General features: G+C 44.1%; 1 protein-coding gene across 8 annotated transcripts; it reads right to left on the reverse strand.

Moving 5' to 3' along the window:
* Window positions 1–374: 374 nt before the first annotated feature.
* Window positions 375–17,731, reverse strand: trim36 (tripartite motif containing 36). Of its 8 annotated transcripts, none has more exons than XM_048243460.1 (12): window positions 17,447–17,731; window positions 15,231–15,468; window positions 14,179–14,202; window positions 13,981–14,043; window positions 10,965–11,311; window positions 10,468–10,614; window positions 9,780–9,875; window positions 9,208–9,461; window positions 8,371–8,492; window positions 5,651–5,944; window positions 3,547–3,844; window positions 375–3,016 (listed from the first exon to the last, which is right to left on the reverse strand). In XM_048243460.1, the coding sequence occupies exons 1-12, from the start codon at window positions 17,507–17,509 to the stop codon at window positions 2,632–2,634; spliced, it is 2,331 nt and encodes a 776-aa protein (XP_048099417.1). In that variant the 5' UTR covers window positions 17,510–17,731; the 3' UTR covers window positions 375–2,631. The 8 variants fall into 8 exon arrangements, with proteins under 8 accessions (XP_048099417.1, XP_048099421.1, XP_048099418.1 ...); XM_048243464.1 differs by having other exon boundaries at window positions 14,014–14,043; window positions 17,447–17,730; XM_048243461.1 differs by lacking the exon at window positions 17,447–17,731 and adding an exon at window positions 16,242–16,603.
* Window positions 17,732–18,052: the final 321 nt, after the last annotated feature.

Below are 18,052 nucleotides of genomic sequence, written 5' to 3' on the forward strand. Positions count from 1 at the left end.
AATCAAGGGACTCCTACAAGTATGGACCACAATACTAATGCAAATGGCCTTTGTCGTTTATAATGCAGGGAACACATTCTTTATGCATTTGATTCATCAACATGTTCCCATCAGACTTTGTGCTGCTACACAGAACAAAAAGATGGCAAATTAAATTTAATATTACATTCATGAATTCTATGGAAAAGCAGGAGCAAAATGTCATCGGTCACAATGAAACACTGTAACGTGGACTGACTACGAAAACAACCATCAATGCCCACCTTTCCCTTCCAAGAGGTTGTCTGCAGTCCATTTACTTACGTCTTGCATTGAAGCAGAAGCAGTATAATGCAAGAGATGAGAGTTGTGAATTAAATCTAAGCACACACATGTTGAAAATTAGAAACACACTAATTTATTTTCATACAAAACCCCAAACAGCACAATTTAAAATCCATACAGTAGGTTGACACAAGTGAAGGACAGCTTCTCGTTTCCATTAAAGCATTACACTCACAGAGAGCAATATCATCTCCTACGCTCTAATATTGCACACACCAAAATCCACACAAACCTGTACCAAGCCAAGTGGCAAACATGCTATAAAGTGCTAGCTTGATTAATTGTAGATAGGGCACCCTCAGTATATGAAGTTTTTAAAATGTTTACTGAAAAGGAAAACATACCCTCTTGTATTAGCGACTCCAACTCCTCCAACATCTCATGACTCACTACCACCCAACTACTGCTGCTACAAGTGTTTTCAAGAACATGATCCATTGAACACATAAACACACATCTAAACTCATTAAAACATTTGGTAACTTTTAACCTCGATCCCCAAACGATCATACATTCAATTACAGAGTAATACAGAAAATAAGAATGACTAAAGTAACACATATGCACAAACTGTGTGCATAGTCTTTTTCATCTCATACATGATAAGCAGAAGTTTAGTGTGTACAAAATGACTTGACTGGAATGACTGAACAGACCGTTAAGGTTCGCACTGCCATGTACACCAACACCCAAATAAATTAAAAAGACTAGATACATTGAATATTGAGTACATAGTTTGTCAAATCTTCATCTACTAAAAACAAAAAGTATTCATAAATTATTTGATACAACACTAAAATGTTCACCAGACAAAAAAAGAAAGGAAAAAATGAAGAGATTCTGAAAGGTTTTGTAGGATTACATTTTTTTCTTGTCACATTAACTGAAATAAAATTCCTCTTGCTAGATTTATCAATTATCTGTATCAGTCAATATAACACATTCTGAAAAACAAAATGACGATCAATATTTACTGCAAAAGTCAACGAGTGACCGTGATGCTTTAAGAGCATGTTAACTGTCCACTCACCAAACAAGCTTGAGTATGTGAGAACATTGACAAAATATACACTAACAGACTTAGTAAGATCAATGGCTAAAAAAAATGTTACATTTCTTTAGAGTGATAACCAACAAATAGGGATGTTAAAACATTTTCCAGTGCTCGCAGGAGGTAGGTAGCACAAGGCCATTTAGGCCAAAACCTGAGAACACACTGAAATGAATATCCTATATTCTATCACTGAAAAGAAAAAGAACGGAAAAAAGGAAGAAACCTACCCTTTCAGCCAGTGACCTGGTTCACCCAGCTACAGTATCCACAAGTGTGTGATTAGATCACAGAAGGCCATATTCATGATCAGAGTCTCCAGGGCGATACGGACCATGATGCTGCATGATGTTTCCAGCATTTTGTTTTCTATACGTGGTTCACAGATGTTTATTTGTGTTTTGTTTTTGTTTTGTCGCTGTTGTTTTTGCTCAGTTAAGACATAGCAGTGATGTTAAAGCCATCCGTCCTCAAGTTATACATTCAGAATAAAAACATGTTGATGCTCTAGATGCAATGCATACATAATCATGCCTGATGTGTTGAAATGTGTGGCTGTGCTTAATACTATGAGAAATGAATAACAAACAAAATGAATGCATGCAGGAAAATGTGTTTTCAAATGAGTGATATGAGTGATTTTTTTTCCATGCATATTGTGTTCATACTGAAACAAAATGAGGTGCATGTGGGGTGGGGGTGCAGAAGTAACAGCGCAGTGTATGTTCTACTTACAGTAGGTAGTGCTAGATAAGTGTCCTTAGTGCATGATGGGACGCTGTTACTGAATTCAAGTTTACCTGAAAAGCTTCATTTACTGTGCATAACAGGTGAGTTCTGAAGCAAACTGAAAATAAAAGCTGTGACATTCGTATTACTTAAAAGACGTGCATCTGTGCTGCTTCTGCGGTGAAATTCCCTATGTGGAAGTACTGTGCAATGATGCTAAGGTGAAGAGAATTAGAGAGCACCTTCTACATATCCCATATCCCCCGAAAGAAAAGGCACATAGGCATAAGAAGCAAGGTTTGCCAGGTTCAACTTGACTGTTGTCGTTGTGTGACGGAAGTGATTTTGTATAAAGAAAGAAATATTCAATTAACCTCAGAAATTACCTGAATGGGAAAAAAATAAACATGCCACCAAAAATAAAATCATCTCAGAATGATTAGAGCAAGAGAGGTCATGGGCGTCAGGAGAGCTCAGATATCAGAGGCAAGCGGTTTGGACTGACCCCCTCCACTTGTCCCGCTCCCTCACATGTAGGTAAGGCGCTTAGCAGCGATGAAGTCCTCCAGGTGGACGCCGCCGCTTCCCATCAGGCCGAACGCCGGGTACATGGTTCCGGAACAGTCCACCTGCCGCTCGTACAGAAGCCGCATGCTGTCGGCGTCGTAGAAGGAGACGCGCCCGGCGTCGTAGTCAAGGCACACGCCGATGCGAGCCGGCATGGCCAGCACGCGGCTGGTCTGGTGCTCGCCGCTCCCTCCGCCGGCGCCACCGCCGGACATGGCCGTGGCGGACAGCGAGGTCTTGGGGATGAAGACCTTGCCCATGCCCACAGTGATGAGTGTGAAGGGCTGCGAGAGGTCATAGCAGGTGTCCTCGCTGCCGCTGTCGTGCCCGCTGTCATGATCGTACCTGAGAAAGGAGGGGATGAAGAGGAGAGTTAACCTCTTCTTGAAGACATTTTTCTGCCATACTTTACTCAAGTTTTCCCATTTCCACTTTCTGCAACTATGATGGCCTGAACAAATGAACACTTCGGACCATCCATGGTGTTGTATGTACAAAACAAAAACAAAAAAACAAGGGTAGAGACAAAACCTACAAAAGGCAATGAACAAACAAAGCTGTTGGATCATTGCAAGCATGTTCAAAACATGACCTGTTGACCTGGGATCTGTATCCTATCCAATTGTGAGAAGAGGCTTCTATAATAGGGCAACACAACCCTCTGTACCTGCCTACCCTCCATACGGCTTTTATTACAGCCCTGTTACGCAACACACTCAAGCCTGTAAAGAGCGCATGAATAATGTAGGAAGCTGCTGCACAGGATCACAGCTGTACTGACATCCATCAGGGAGGCAGGGGGCTTAACAGCAATCTCAAAAGGGTGCAAGAGTATACAGGTACCCATTGTGCCAAGCACCTTCAGGTGTGCTTACCTGGGACTGCTGGTGTCACGGGGGTTATGGAACCACTCCAGCAGCTTGGAGTCGGACGCCACGCCCACCTTCACCATGTAGGAGTGTGGCTCCACGCGGAAGGCCCAAAAGTGGCGGCCCTGCGTGATGCCCGTGTCGCCAATGATGTAGTCCAGGCAGATGTAGCTGCCCGTCTGCACGCGCTCGGCGGACAGCAGGAAGGCCATGCCGGCCACGCTCTCCACTGAGTCCCGTCGCTTGCTCAGCACCAGCCGCTCCGAGCTGAAGCCACACTTGTCGTTGAACAAGAAGCTGAAGACTGAGAGAGTAAACACAACGAGAGAGAAATAGAGAAAGAGACTCAAATATAGAACACAAGCAGTTGAGTTTAGTTCACAGCAATTGGTGGCCCTTTTTGTTAAGTGTTGAAACAGAAATTGTTTGAGGAATCTTCAGTTTGAACATGCAATGTCTGTTTTTTGTCACTTGAGGGCGCTATCGCACAGATGAGAAGTATTGGAAGAGAACACTAGATTACCTTCCAGCTATGCAAATATACAACTGATGCACGTTTTTCCATCTTGTATCCTGGGGGAAGGATAATGCAAAATCTAGGGTAACATGAAAAGAGCATGCAAAAACCTCGGCCAAAAATAGGAAGAAACCCAGCACAGAGATACGCTGGATTTAGTTTATATCACCGATGCTCGGATTTACTGTCGACTCGTACAAAAGAATCATACACCTCGCTCTGTTTTTGACTTCAAAGGCATACTGGTGCATCTGCTACCAAAAAGAAGGGAGGGTTACAAATAGGCTCCTGAAAAATATCAAAACATTTGAATTTTTCATAAGCTGAGGTGGTGTACATTAGGGTGAGACTGCTCCGTGCTGCGTCGACCCTCCATTGGAAACTTCCCCAGGATTAATTGAGGACGAGACCCTGTGACGGCAGCCTGAATGTGGGGCTTTTTTGGCAGGCAGACGTTGCGCGAGCAGAAAATAAATGTTGCCACGGCACCGAAGTGACCCAGAATTCCAACTCATTAATAACGCAGGGCGCAGTCGCTCCTACACGTCTCAAAGCACACTGGAATGCAGACCTGAATCGAAGTTCATTTACAGTGGGCCTGCTTCCAATGCTGCCTTAGTTAGAACTAATGAGCCATGGACTGGGATGAAAACACTGGAAAAAAATAGTGCACAAGGAAACACTGGAGGATCTGCAATGGCTTATGTATACATAGAGGGGAAAAAAAAACATGTACTGCTTGATGAGTGAAGACTACTTCTGTGAGCGTTTTGCTACGGTTGATGTAGGCAGCCAAACAGGGAGCCGTCAGACACTGTTTAGTGCAACAGAAGCAGTGAAAACCATTTATGATCTGGCGAGTTTCATGGCGGAATGACAGGTGCTGTGCTTTCAGGTCCTGCCGGGCCGAGACAGTCTGGTCTACACAAACACGGAATCAAAGGATGTCTGTTTGCCTTCACACAAAAGAGATCGGTCATAATGCTGCATGTGCTGGCTGGGGCATGACCGTAAACGGCTGATAATGTGGTCAGATCAGATGCACTTTTAGCCATCTGCGTCCCCCGCTGCTCTCGTGTCCTCTTCCTTGACCACTCCGCACCAAATGCAGACAGACTAAGGAGGGGATCAAATAGCTAATCTGCTCAGTGCACAATGCAACAATGGCACTGTGTGCTGTACTAAAGAAGCAGCCTGGGCACACGCCAAACAAAACAAATAAAATTCCAACATCTTGGCCTCCCATGACTTCTCATTGCATAAGCAGCTCTAACTGACCTGCTGATTCAGCCTTCTGACCAAGTGTAACGTGGGTTCAGGTCACTTTTGGTCAGTGAAAGTGAAAGGAAATCAATAAGCGAAGCCAAAATCAATGGCTCCAGACAAATGTCTCTGTGTCAGCCTACGACCCAAAGGTCAGCTCTTCTTTCACTGTCATCTACGCGCATGGTGACCGCATTAGTTGAGTACACGTCACTCTGAGTTACACATTCCAGTCTTGTTATCAACAAATTTACGTCTCCAGGAGACTTATCTTTGTGAGGATACCTGGCGCACACGCACACACACACACACTTTTTTGTCTGCACTCACCTGAAGCCGGAGGTGTGTGGAAGGTCACTTCGGGACTGTAAGGACTGCAAAGGGTGTTGCGGAAGCTCTTGACCCGGAAGGAGTAGACGCTGTCACGGTCCAAGTTGCAGACCACGGTACTGGAGCCGTAGATGTGGTCGGAGGCCTGCCAGGAGCTCTCCTCCTCGCCGTCCACCTTACGGTACTCCAGCAGGTGGTGGTCGGTGGGGAGGCTGTCCTCGGACAGGCGCCAGTGGATCTGGCCCTCGTTGTACACGCGGCTGCGAGTCAGGTCAATCATGGGGGGGTCTGGAACTACAGAAACATGAAAGGCAGGCAGGCAGACAGACAGAAAGAGGAAAGAGAAGACAACAAATGGGTTGTGGTTTGATAGTCCTTTTAACAAAAAAAAAGTGCAAATGAGAGAAATCTCAAAATCTCGGTACACCTTTTTCAAAACCAAAAAAATGATCACTGTTATTACCATTTTGGTTTCTTTCCAGAGTAGTTACATTAGCACCATGATGGATGTTTGCTGATGCAAATTAAACCTTTTTTTTTTTTGTGCTGCTCTGTTAATTAACAGGACATTAAATTAACTATGTTAAAAAAAAACAGAAAAGACCCTTTTACTCTTTACCATTGCGCCTGGCATTTTCTTTTCAACAGGGAGCAACTGAAAGGGATTTACATAAGTCACCCAATGGGGGACCTGCCTACAGGAACAATTAATAAGCAGAGAGAAGCATGCCTTTGTTCCATGAAGACAGAGCAGTATGTGCTCCTGTCACAACCATGAGAATGTATCTAGGCTGGAGGGCACTGGGAGGGGAGGGGGGGTTGTGGATCATGCTCTGCCTGTCACAAAGGATTCACTGGTTGTCAGGGGGGGCGGGGGGGAGGGGCGCTTGCCCAGTAACATGAGCTTGCCCCTGAAAAAGCAAGACATTGATCACACCAGGGGATGCAAGAAGCTAAATGGAAGCACTTGCTGGTAAGTGACCATGCGGCTTGGCTGCACCCGAAGTATGGGGTGGAGGAGAGTTTGTGTGTATGTGTGTGTGCGCGCGCGTGCGTGCGTAAAAACAAAGACATTGACTGGAAAACGTTTGAAAAAAGAAGGACTTCCAAAGGTCGAGTCAGGAATTTTGAAAGGCATTGATTAAAAAGTCACTCTAATCACCACAGTGAGAGGGAAAGCAATCCACATTAGAGGAGAAGCACAAGACAGCTTTGCACTGACTGCTGTTTTCTCCACTTCTCCTTTGGACAATTGAATTATAGCAAGACATCCAGTCCAACGGTAGAGTGAATCATCTCCTTCCTACATACAGCACTAAAAGCATTGGCATTGATCCATTAGCTCTATGGTACTGCAACTGTAATGTTCATGAGCTTTAACAGTTAGGGCAATTTCCAACAAAGCAGAAGGGATCTGATTCAACAAGAAAATGGATTTGATAGATTTTTCAAATGGAATTATTATCAAAGTTCCAAGCAGGCCCGAGCACAGTCAACCTCAGAAATGTGTCCACCTTTCATTATTTAAGCTAAACCTTTGCTTGCTGGTTTGCTTGTTTTGGCTCTTGAGATATTGCAAAATAGCCATATAATGCCTTAGGGGACTTAGATTTGGAGGATGAAGCATATTTCAACTGACTAATTGTGGTTCCTAATAATCCCTGAGGGAAAAATCACTAAACAAATGTTCATTGTTTCACTGTGGGGGTTAAATGACTTGATTAGCCATCGCAAATAACTTTTTTTTATATACTGTAAATCATACAGTGATACCCCTGACAGGAATGACATCTCAAACCTTGTGAATTGACATGTTCTTGCCTTCTGGCAAAGTGGTCCAACAGTAAAAACAAAAACTCTTTTCAATGAAGAGTCAGTTTTTGGTTTACCATTATGTATTCACTATCAATGCCCTGTCACATCACAACATTTCATTTCCTTTAAGGAAAAATCTGTCGTTTGCCAGATCACTCCCTCCCCACTCCCTCCCCCCCCCCCCCCCCTCTCCCTTCCTCCCTCTGCCATGTCTTGTTCTCAGAAGTCAACAGCAGCCTACAGATCAGCGTGTATAGGGTCTTGGCCACGTGCAGCCCTCTTAATCTGGTCAATTTTAACTGGCTGTAGAGAAGAAAACCGGCCTTCTGATTGGTCCGCAGCAGCATTCCCATGAAGCCCACTTGAACAGGGCTGTCTGACTGACCCCCACCATGCGAGGACAGGACAGCTCAGTGATGATGTTGTTAATGAAAGTAAATCAGCTTTTCCTATCCCATCCAACTGCAGTCCAACGGAAAGTCGCAACCTGCAGCCAGCGACATTTCAATGGAGAGCTTGAGGCCATGAAGAGATTCAAAGATCGAACGTCTCCAACAAAACTGACCAAAATAAATTTCAAAGCCAAACAAAGATCTAATCAGTCACAGCTCCATGCTGCCACAGGTTAATTAAATATATATATATATATATATATATATATATATATATATATATATATATATATACACACACCGGTATAACCCCAGCTAAAGAAATGTGCTTCTTACATAACACACAGAGGTTCTCCGTGCCAAGATCCCAGAGTATATTCGGCACCTAAACTGCTTACTCAATTAAATGGCTTCTGGTGGGAGCCAAGTGAGCTGCTTATGGGGAATAAGTGAAAGTGTCAATCAGGGTCTAAAGGGTTGAGAAGTGGAAAGTGCCACATGGTCTGACCGTACCTCCACCAAACGTTAGGTCCTTCAGCATGGCCTCCTCCTTGGAAGTGTCCACCTGGAACTCATCAAAGCTAGGGTGGGCTGAGGCCTGGAACGTCTTCAGGGATTCAGTGGCCTTCTGTATTCTGTGAAAAGAAAGTGAACATAGTTTTCCTTGGTGCTCACTTAACAACATGCGGCGAGCTAATGGATTAAGATAAGAGTTTTCAAAGTAGAAAACATGTAGAAAAAATAACAATATTTTTTTTGCTATTATATTGAATGGCATATACATCAGTTCCTTATAAATCATATGAGGATTGAATATAATAAATTCAATAAAGAAAGTGTTTAGTTTTATATATTATCTATTTTATGTTTTAAATATTATTATATTCAATCCTCATATGATTTATAAGGAACCGATGTATATGCCATTCAATATAATAGCAAAAAAATGAAAACAGAACATCAACATGAAATTCTGTGTTGATATTTATGTGGAGCCGTCATCACTTGGGGGTTTGCTGGCTGTATGGACAAAGCAGCTTTCTGACTAATGGAGATCAATTAGCAGCAAGCTTAACGCATAGAACACGAACATTGTCATTCAACGCTGACAACATGTTACTTCACAACACCGATAAGGATTAAATGCACATGTCCCCATATTGGCCAGGTACCACCAAACAGGACAAACAGACTCTGGCCTAGAGCAAGTATATGGGAGACAGCTCATCAGCCATATAAAGAATCTAAAGTATCTCAGTAGACTGATGGGTCATCAAAGGAAACAGTGCTGAGCAAATGCCCAGGCTGGGAGATCACAGGTGGAGGGGAATGTCGTAGAACTGGGCAAACCTCGAGTGCAGCTGTTTGGCCGTCTGCACAAAACAGGACTGGTCAGTCTCCTTGAGGACCTCCTGTGCATATCCCACGAGGCCGCTGTTCTCCAGCATGCCCTGGTACTCCTCCACCTGCCCACGGAGCTTGTCCAGACGCCTGTTCCTCGACTGCTCGATGGACTGCAGCATTTCGGTCCTCCGCTCTTGGAGAGCCTCGAAGAGACGCTCAAAGTGCTCATTGGCTCGTCTTTCAGCGAGTTGGCCGTTTTCCTACATCACGTGAAATGTTGTGACACAAGTGCGGAAAATGACGTTAACTCCAGTAATATCACACAGAGAAACGTTTAGGTGTCAACGTCAACAAAAACAAAATCGAACAAGGTTTCCTGATGAAAGGACTTGGTCTACGCTGTCAACCAATAAGGTTATCAAAACCAATGATGGGGAAGACTAGATTTTTTCAACTGACTACAAGATTTGGTCACCTGTTATCCATAAACATCCAATGGAAAGGTGACTATTTCTGCCATTCCAGGAAAACAAGATGACCCACTACCACCCAGTAAGACAGACACGTGGCTGCTTTACCTCCGTTTGATGAATCAACACCTCCAGGTCAGAAATCTGAGTCCGCACTTGGTCCTCTTTGCTGATTAAGTAATGGATACTCTTCGATAACTTCTCCTGTTGACATAAAAGCAAAGTCTATCTGAACATAGCTATCCATGATGGAAAAAGCACACCCCATCCAGAACGAGTTCATTTCATTCACTGTGCCTTCGGTGGGCCAAGGAGGATTGGGTTGTTGGACAGATAACATTATTATTGGTACAAATGATTTCATTAAATATTAACAGGTGCTGTGGCCGTGCACAGTGCTATCAGGTTGCCAGAGCAGGACACCGCATCCTGGCCCTCCTGTTGCTGACAGGTGACTGATGTCTGTATAAAAATCTAAGAGAGGTGAGCCCACTATTGACAAACACACACTCCCAGCGATTGACCGGGATGAACCCTTTCATACGACATCCGATACCGTAGACACATCGCAGGGCCCACCAAAGGCACTGCACCTGATCTCAATATTTCATGAAGCACTGAAAAATGGAAACCAAAGAACTCCGAAAGGCACACAGAGATAGATTGCAGACAGCATGTTGAAAAAGCACAGTCATCCTAAACGATTAGGCATTGATCCCACAAGCCAAGGCCATTTTAATCAAGAAACTCCTCTGCTGCTGTGGCTGACAGCTAGGAGTCTGGCGTCACATTTTACCTTCAGGATCTTGTAGGCACTGCTCATGGACGTGACTTTATGGTTGGCGTGGGAGCCACCCAGTTTGCAGAGGTGACACACTGGACGCCTGCACACCTCGCAGTACATGTTGACTTTCTCCATCTCATGTTCAGGGCACATCAGAACCTATGAAAAGTATCACATGCATGTAAACTCTGCCGAAGTAACCAACACACCTTCATTAGTCTGCTCTCATGTCCAACATCATGGTCATCCTACAGTAACTGGCACACCACATTGTTTTTTCTTGAAGAATATTGGAAACCACACACTCTAACATTTCAAATAATCAAACAAGAAGTCAGGTCTGTTCATTTGTGCCCTCATGTCAATCTTCATAGTCATATTATGCAGATTTTTACTGAATCATAAAACACCAGAGACATAGATTGGTCCTAGGACTTAAAATGTCTGCAAAAGACTTCTGCTCAGCTCTGCTCAGTTGAGCTCTTTCTCATCTATCCGCACTGGCGTACCTTGGGTCTGAAGTTGGTGGTGGGCCCCACATACTCGTGCTGGGCCTTGGGGGTGCCCCAGGGGTGGTGCAGCTTGAAGCACTCGTTGCAGTAGCTGGCCTTGCAGTCCATGCAGCTCTTGGTGGCCTCCTGCAACGCCGGCGGCTTGCAGACGTTGCACATGATGGCGACGGCGGCGCGCGCCGCCTGCCTGTAGCGCTCCACGATGCTCTCCAGAGTGAAGTTGCGGAAGAGCATGCTAATGCCCCGCTCGCCGAGGTCGATGTCGTGCTGGCAGCCCGGGCACGGGAAAGTGGTGATGCGGGGAGTGACGGAGGCCCGCCTCCATCCGGGTGAAGAGATGGACCCTATTCAGTAGCACGGTGATGAGGGAGGAGGTGGGCAGGGGTTTGGGGGAGGGGGGGGGAATATAATTAGCAAAGGGGTGGAAATGTGACACACACACACACACACACACACACACACACACACTCAGACACACAAACAAACATAAACACACACACACACACACACCTGAGATAAAAGCGACCTACAGAGGACAAAGAGAAGAGACTAGTCATTCTCAGGCAGCTCACGTTACAGCTGGGGTCACTCAGAAAAAGATCGCACAAAGAGGTAGAGTATGTTTACAGTGCTGACAATGACCTGGACACAAGAACATAATGGAATAAAAATATATTTCTAAAAAGAAGCTCCACAAAAATACTTAAAAATGCTGTGCCAAATATATTTATTATAAGTAAACTCCTAGTGTTGAGAAAGTTACACAAAAGGCTAGACTTCAAGCATTGCACGTTTCTAAAATTAGCTGGAGACTTAAATGAGATTGTTGAGAAGGGAGAGCGTTAATCTTCTGACGAAAGAAAATAGAACAGCACACCTTAGATGTCCTTTGCATTGTTTCCTGAAGATTAAAGGATTCACCATTTGTCCAGTTCAATGTACAATATGCAACACTCACATACTTTCGATGCAAACCACAGTCTGTCTGAATATTTACCACCACAAATGGAACTAAAGTTAATAATCTAGTGGAAAGTCACTCACAGAGCAGAGTTTTTACTGCCAATAAGGAGAAAGAAAGCATTCTTGACAGCAAAATGCATGACAGATGCAAGCAGCGTGATAGCAACACGGAGCAAAGGAAGGGCCAAATTAATAAGCAAGCACACACAAAGGACACAGACATGGAGGACCAACCAGAGAGCGATGACGTCACACTTCACTAAAACACACCATGGTGGGCAGTGGATGCAAGGTGGGGACGGTCAGGCATGGGTGAGTATACATGCAGTGATGGATGGAAGAGGCGGTGGGCCCTGGAACGGGGAGCGGACGGGGGTGGATGGAATCGGAGGTCAAGTGCAGCAGGACATGGGGGTGGACATGGACAGGGACAGGGACGGGTTGGGGTGGTGGTGGTGGTCTGGGCGTCTGATGGAAGTGGGTGAGCGGACGAGCGACCTAACCGTGAGGCGTGATGGGCCATACGACTCAGAAAGCCGTGGACTCTTTAAGACTGCGAAGGCGGGAGGGGATGGGTCACGCCGCTCTGGTGGGAAGGGAGAAGGCTGCAGAACAGGCAGGCAGGTTGACAGACTGCCTGCAGCACCGCGTACAAGAGAGGAGGAGGAGGAAGAGAAGGAGGCAGTGTGCGCACAAGCTCGCACACACGCCAGGGCCTGCTGTTGCCGCAGTGAGACCGGTTGGCTGATTGGCAGCACAGGAAAGAGAAGGGGGGACACTCAGGCACTTAGAAACTGACGAGTCATCACTGGGGCTCTCGGATGTGGAGGGGGCATAGCCTTAGGTGGACGCATCTTTCCTACGGAACCACATCATCAACAACACCTTTTGAGTCATGGCAATGCGACAGTGTGAGCTCTTTAAGTGTTAATGGCAAGACTATAAGCATTAGAACTCTAAAATAACAAGAGCAACATAATAACTCATGTGTCTTTTCCACGCAGGATGCGTAGCCCCAGCAATTTGCTGGGCTTCCGGCAGTTCTGCGTTTTTTTTGTTTATCACTGCATTTGTCCCTGACAGTTGGAGAGGGCACAAAAAAAAGCCAGCATCTCATGTTAAAATGTCCTAATATGGCCAGATTAACGCTGGATTAATTCATTAATCGGGAGGAGTGAGGGGCACCACACGGAGGAGGAGGGTCACACATGTGCTCTGTGGTTAGAGGGTTACAGAAACACCACTGCTTGTTTCTTTAAAATGTCTACTGAGCATATTACACTCTATACTGTACATACACACCTTAACTGTGCACTAACTAAACCTAAACTAACCAATCCATACACTCGTCCGCCTGATTTTCAATAAATAAAAGATGACAATAGACATGGACAGCCCAATAGACTACGCCCAGAAATGTGTTTACCTCCTGTTGTGTTGGATGAGGACCAAGTGCTGTTCTATGGCTCCCTTTCGAAAACCTTTGTTTTTTTTTCCCTTCCTTATTTGGAGGACTGTTTGTGCTTCACAATGTGCTCAATGCACAAGGAGCCTAACTGAAGAAATCCCAGGGGACATTCCAGTCTCTATTAACCGAGAGCACCCTGAGATTCCAGTCCGGGAGCATTTCCTTGACAACACGCACCGCACTTCTCTCACTTGTCATTCCACTCGCCCTCCCTTACTCACAGTGAATGCAAAGCCCCCCCCCCGTAACTTAAGTCTTCAAGAACACAAATATCCAACTCCCTTAAGTGAAGTTCACATGCTGTTTACACTGTCCATAACATTTATTTACATTGTGTATGTCTTGTATGACGATGGTGTATGTACTCTGAACTAGGCTACGTCAACTCGTAAGAAGATATTTCAAGGTAATTTGCTCAGTAGACTTTTTTTTTGGCGGGTAGACCATTAAAGGGACCAAGTCACATCGTCTCCGGGTGGATTACAGTTTGTTCACAAGGAGGATGCCATCAGTGGTGTGTTGATTGCACAGTATAAGGGTTGGGTCTACGGTCACATGGGGTCTAAAAAACACTGTACTCACTACAGCTAGATAAACATTGGAACCCACATCTACCTCTCCCTCCAAACGACTTTCTCAGTGTGGCTGCAAGCAAGAGACACAGAGAAGTGAAGTAAGACTAACAAACAAATGTAAACAGATGTGATGCAAGACCTGATAAACACACACAAATGGTGGCACAGCAGTGACAAAAAAAGAACATAAGGGAACTGTACTGACCAGCTCTTCTAATTTCCCTGCCCCCTAACAGAGAATAAGAAGGCGTATAAATACCTTGCTAACAAAAACAGTGATGTGCTTTCCTGTGTGGCACAATATTGCATGCTAACCAAAACAACTGACATTCCTTGTGACATAAAAGTGATAGTCTCAAGCACAACTTATCATTAAGGGTAACCCATGAGACCTTGTGTTGATTAACTATACATAATCATGATCCAAAAAATTAGACACCTAGATTCCTACCTTCCCGTGATTATGCCTATCACACAGGTCATTATGGCTTTTGATATAAAAAAAACCTTTTTAATTTCAGCTAATCAAAAGCAATGGCATTGACTTGCCAAGAACTTGTATTTAGTTCACAGAGACTGTTTATGCAATAGATTTGTTTTAGACAGGAACTTTAAGCTGTGGGCTTGGAAGGCACCCACCCACCACCACCATTGCAGCAAGTTATTATGCTACTGTTTCATATGCTTTAGCAGGATAAAATGCTGTTGCCATGCTTAAAAAAATGGCTTTTTTAATGCACAATGTGCTGATAATTATTTACAATTCAGATCAATTTCCAGATTAACATTTCCAAGAAAACACAAAACCTTATGCTAAATTCACAGCCAGATGTCATAGCACTTCATGAAGTGAAATAGAACAAAGGCAAGTCATTGAACTGCTAATTGATCTCTTAAATACAAATGTGTGCTTAACATATTTGGGTGCAGCCTAATAAGGCCTGCAGACTAAAAGTACTGTGGACCTATTGAAACATGTTCAAGAAATTCAAGTTATTTCTGCTGGGCCAGATACAAATGGCCAACATGCAGGACAAACAGCATAGCCCATTTGTATGTTATCATTCTCCACTGGCTTTTTATTATTTTATTTAACCCCCTGAAATGTTTATAGGCCTAGGCAATTTTTTTTATGATTGTGTGGACCTAGGATAACCTGCTGACTTTCATTCTTGATCGTTTATATGCAATAAAAAATACCACGTGTAGCATAAGACTGAGCAATCGATTTCGTTTATGGATCATATAGGTCAATACCTGATCGTACGAGCCGATCAAGCCTCTCCATGCTTGGAGACGGCACTCTGGACCGAGGACTCCCCGGGTTGGAGCATTCCGACCCTCCATCGGTGCTGAAGGAGTCTTCATTGTTGAGTAAAAATTCTTTGACGCACTTGTGACATACACTATGCTGGCAGGGTAAAATCAGCGGATGTGTAAAAAGTTCTTTGCAGATTGGGCAAATGAGCTCCCGCTCAATGTTCTGTATTGGTACCTGAAAAACAGCATCAAAAAGGCTACATGAAACTAGGCAACGTTCGTGTGTAGTTAGAATAAGGTGTAGAAATACAGAGTGAGTTAGACACAGCACACACAACTGTTAGTCTATAGGCTACCGTTGGCCTAAAACAGTTATGTTAGTCAGTCTGACGTTGGATGTGTAGCTTGTTAAATGTGCTCATTAGTGGATGACCGAAAAACCGCTCCTAACTCGTGACTATGGGGAATTTAACCATCTAGGCTATACAAAGCAGAAGTAAACAAAATGCATGGCAAAGTCTGAGACCAAAGCTTACAGACTTGATCTAATTTTAATGGGTTGAAATTGCTTGATCACCAGCGTAATGGATAAGTTACACTAGTCTACATGGAACAGTAGGCTACACCACCGGCCGACATGCATCCGTGCCTTCACAGAGACGAAAACAGTCAACGACTAAACATGCTGTCCTATTGGTGAAGAAGCTGCCCTTCTGAATGAAATAAAGTAGACCTATACCTAAGCTATAGCACACAAATGTTGTCTCGGTATTTTCCTGATCTGCACCGCATCTGTGCTGCTCTTTGCAGTACCACCAAGAGGACAGGTTTATCTAATCATTAAACCTGATCATTTCAATACATCACAGCTAGCGCCCAAGCTAAAGAAGAAAGGGCTATGACCAAATTTAAACAGACAACAGGTTGTAGCCTATGCGATGGTTTCGTGAAAACAATACCAGCCATCCAAATCAATAAGTCTAGAATACTGCGCAAATCTCTACTTACATCTCTTCCCAGCATCGAACTACGTCGAGACACTGCAGACATTGTTAACGTATGGTAGTTCAGCAGCTTGTTGCTAACTTCTTCTTGAGGGTACCCGGCCACAGCGGGAGAACGACTAGCTAATGAATTAACCAACGTGACCTGGCGTTATTGATGAGCTCGGCTACGTGAGTCAGCAGCACTTGAATGGCTGAGGAGCGCGCTGCATGCTGTGCTGCCCAGACTGGGTGGAGACAGCGGAATCGCCATAGTAACAAATGTTGCAAGGGGGAGGTAAAAAGTATCAAGTTGCTGATGATCAAGCGTGGCTAAAGTGTAGGAGGGAAACGATTTGTTTCATTGTTAGGCTAATGACACAATCCAGATTAGATCAGCCAAATTCATATCTGGCTACTGGCATATCTTTAAGATTGCCTTACAGAACAGAGCTCTTACTGAAAAAAGCGATATCTACAATGGAAAGATAAGTAGGCTAATTAGTATCTATAGGCTACCCTGCATCGGATGTTTAATAATTTGCATTGCGGGATGCGAAGGCAAAATACAGGTCATGCTGGTGCAAGGTCTTGGCTATGAAAGCCAACTGGAATGACTGTGCGATATTAGGCTAGGCTTAGGTTCGAACACTCAATAATTCGGGCTTCAACCAAAACACAAAGGATAAAGCAGATAAAACGCCATAGCTGTTCCTCTAAAAGATTAAAACTCGGCACAGACAAGACGAGCATCATGATGGTGCACGGTGACAGGTAAACCTGCCAATCCGACGTGGACAGGTATACGCATGCTAGGCAAGTTCCAGTGATGCATAGGCCTACACCAGAAGCGTTTCTTTCCAAATAAAATCTATTATCTGTACAGTAATGAAACCTGTGACAAATTCAGATGGGCGTGCTTCAGCATGTGTGGCAGGGCGTCGATCATGTTTGAATTCTTAGTGCTAGAGATGCTGGAATAAGCATCTAATCAGATGACATAGTCTAGTCTAGGCTATATCTGTAGCCATAATTGGACAAGAATGTATCTCTTAAGGCTGTAACATTTCCTGACACGAAGATACAACAGCAACAGCGTTTCATTATAGAACGCAGCATCACGGTGAGCATCAGCGCATCCTCCAGTTTCATCAGGCTACCAAGCAACGCGGTGAAACCCCCCGACTCTTTGTAGCCTATGGAAAGGTTAGAGACGAGATAGATGCTTACCTCTCCTTGTGTTATTCGTTCGACAATACATCCAAACTCAGTCATGTCCTCCGAATCCGACATTTTGACAAACCTGCTGTACAGACTAAAATTCTTTCAAAGAAATAAATGATCCTACTGGGAGACAAATCTGGGATGCACCTGTGACAGGCTATAGATGATAAAACAGTCAAATATATATAATGTAACCTATAACTAAGATCACAAATTGGTTCCCCTTGTAAGTCTGTATGAAATATGAAGAATGTTGGCTGCCAGCAGCTTTAAGGGCAAATTGTTGAAGAACCATCTGAGATACAAAAGCCCCGCCCTCACTTGCGAGGCGTAAGCTCGTGCGTTCATTCGGTGATGTCTCGACCGAGCTCAACCGTTCTTTGTATGCAGAGTAAGCTACAATAAAACTTGTTAGACAGTTACTGCTTACTATCAGAAAAGGGAATAAGTCTAATGATTAATGTACACTAATATTCTAACAGATTAATAATGGTGTCTTTAAAATTACAATGAAAGATGCTGTTCCACAGATATTATTTGTATTATTACATACAATACATACATACATTGAAAAGGCTACTAGCCTACATTACCAGATATTAAACCCTTTAT

The sequence above is a fragment of the Alosa alosa genome, chromosome 5, assembly GCF_017589495.1.
Source record: "Alosa alosa isolate M-15738 ecotype Scorff River chromosome 5, AALO_Geno_1.1, whole genome shotgun sequence".
Classification (NCBI taxonomy): domain Eukaryota; kingdom Metazoa; phylum Chordata; class Actinopteri; order Clupeiformes; family Clupeidae; genus Alosa; species Alosa alosa.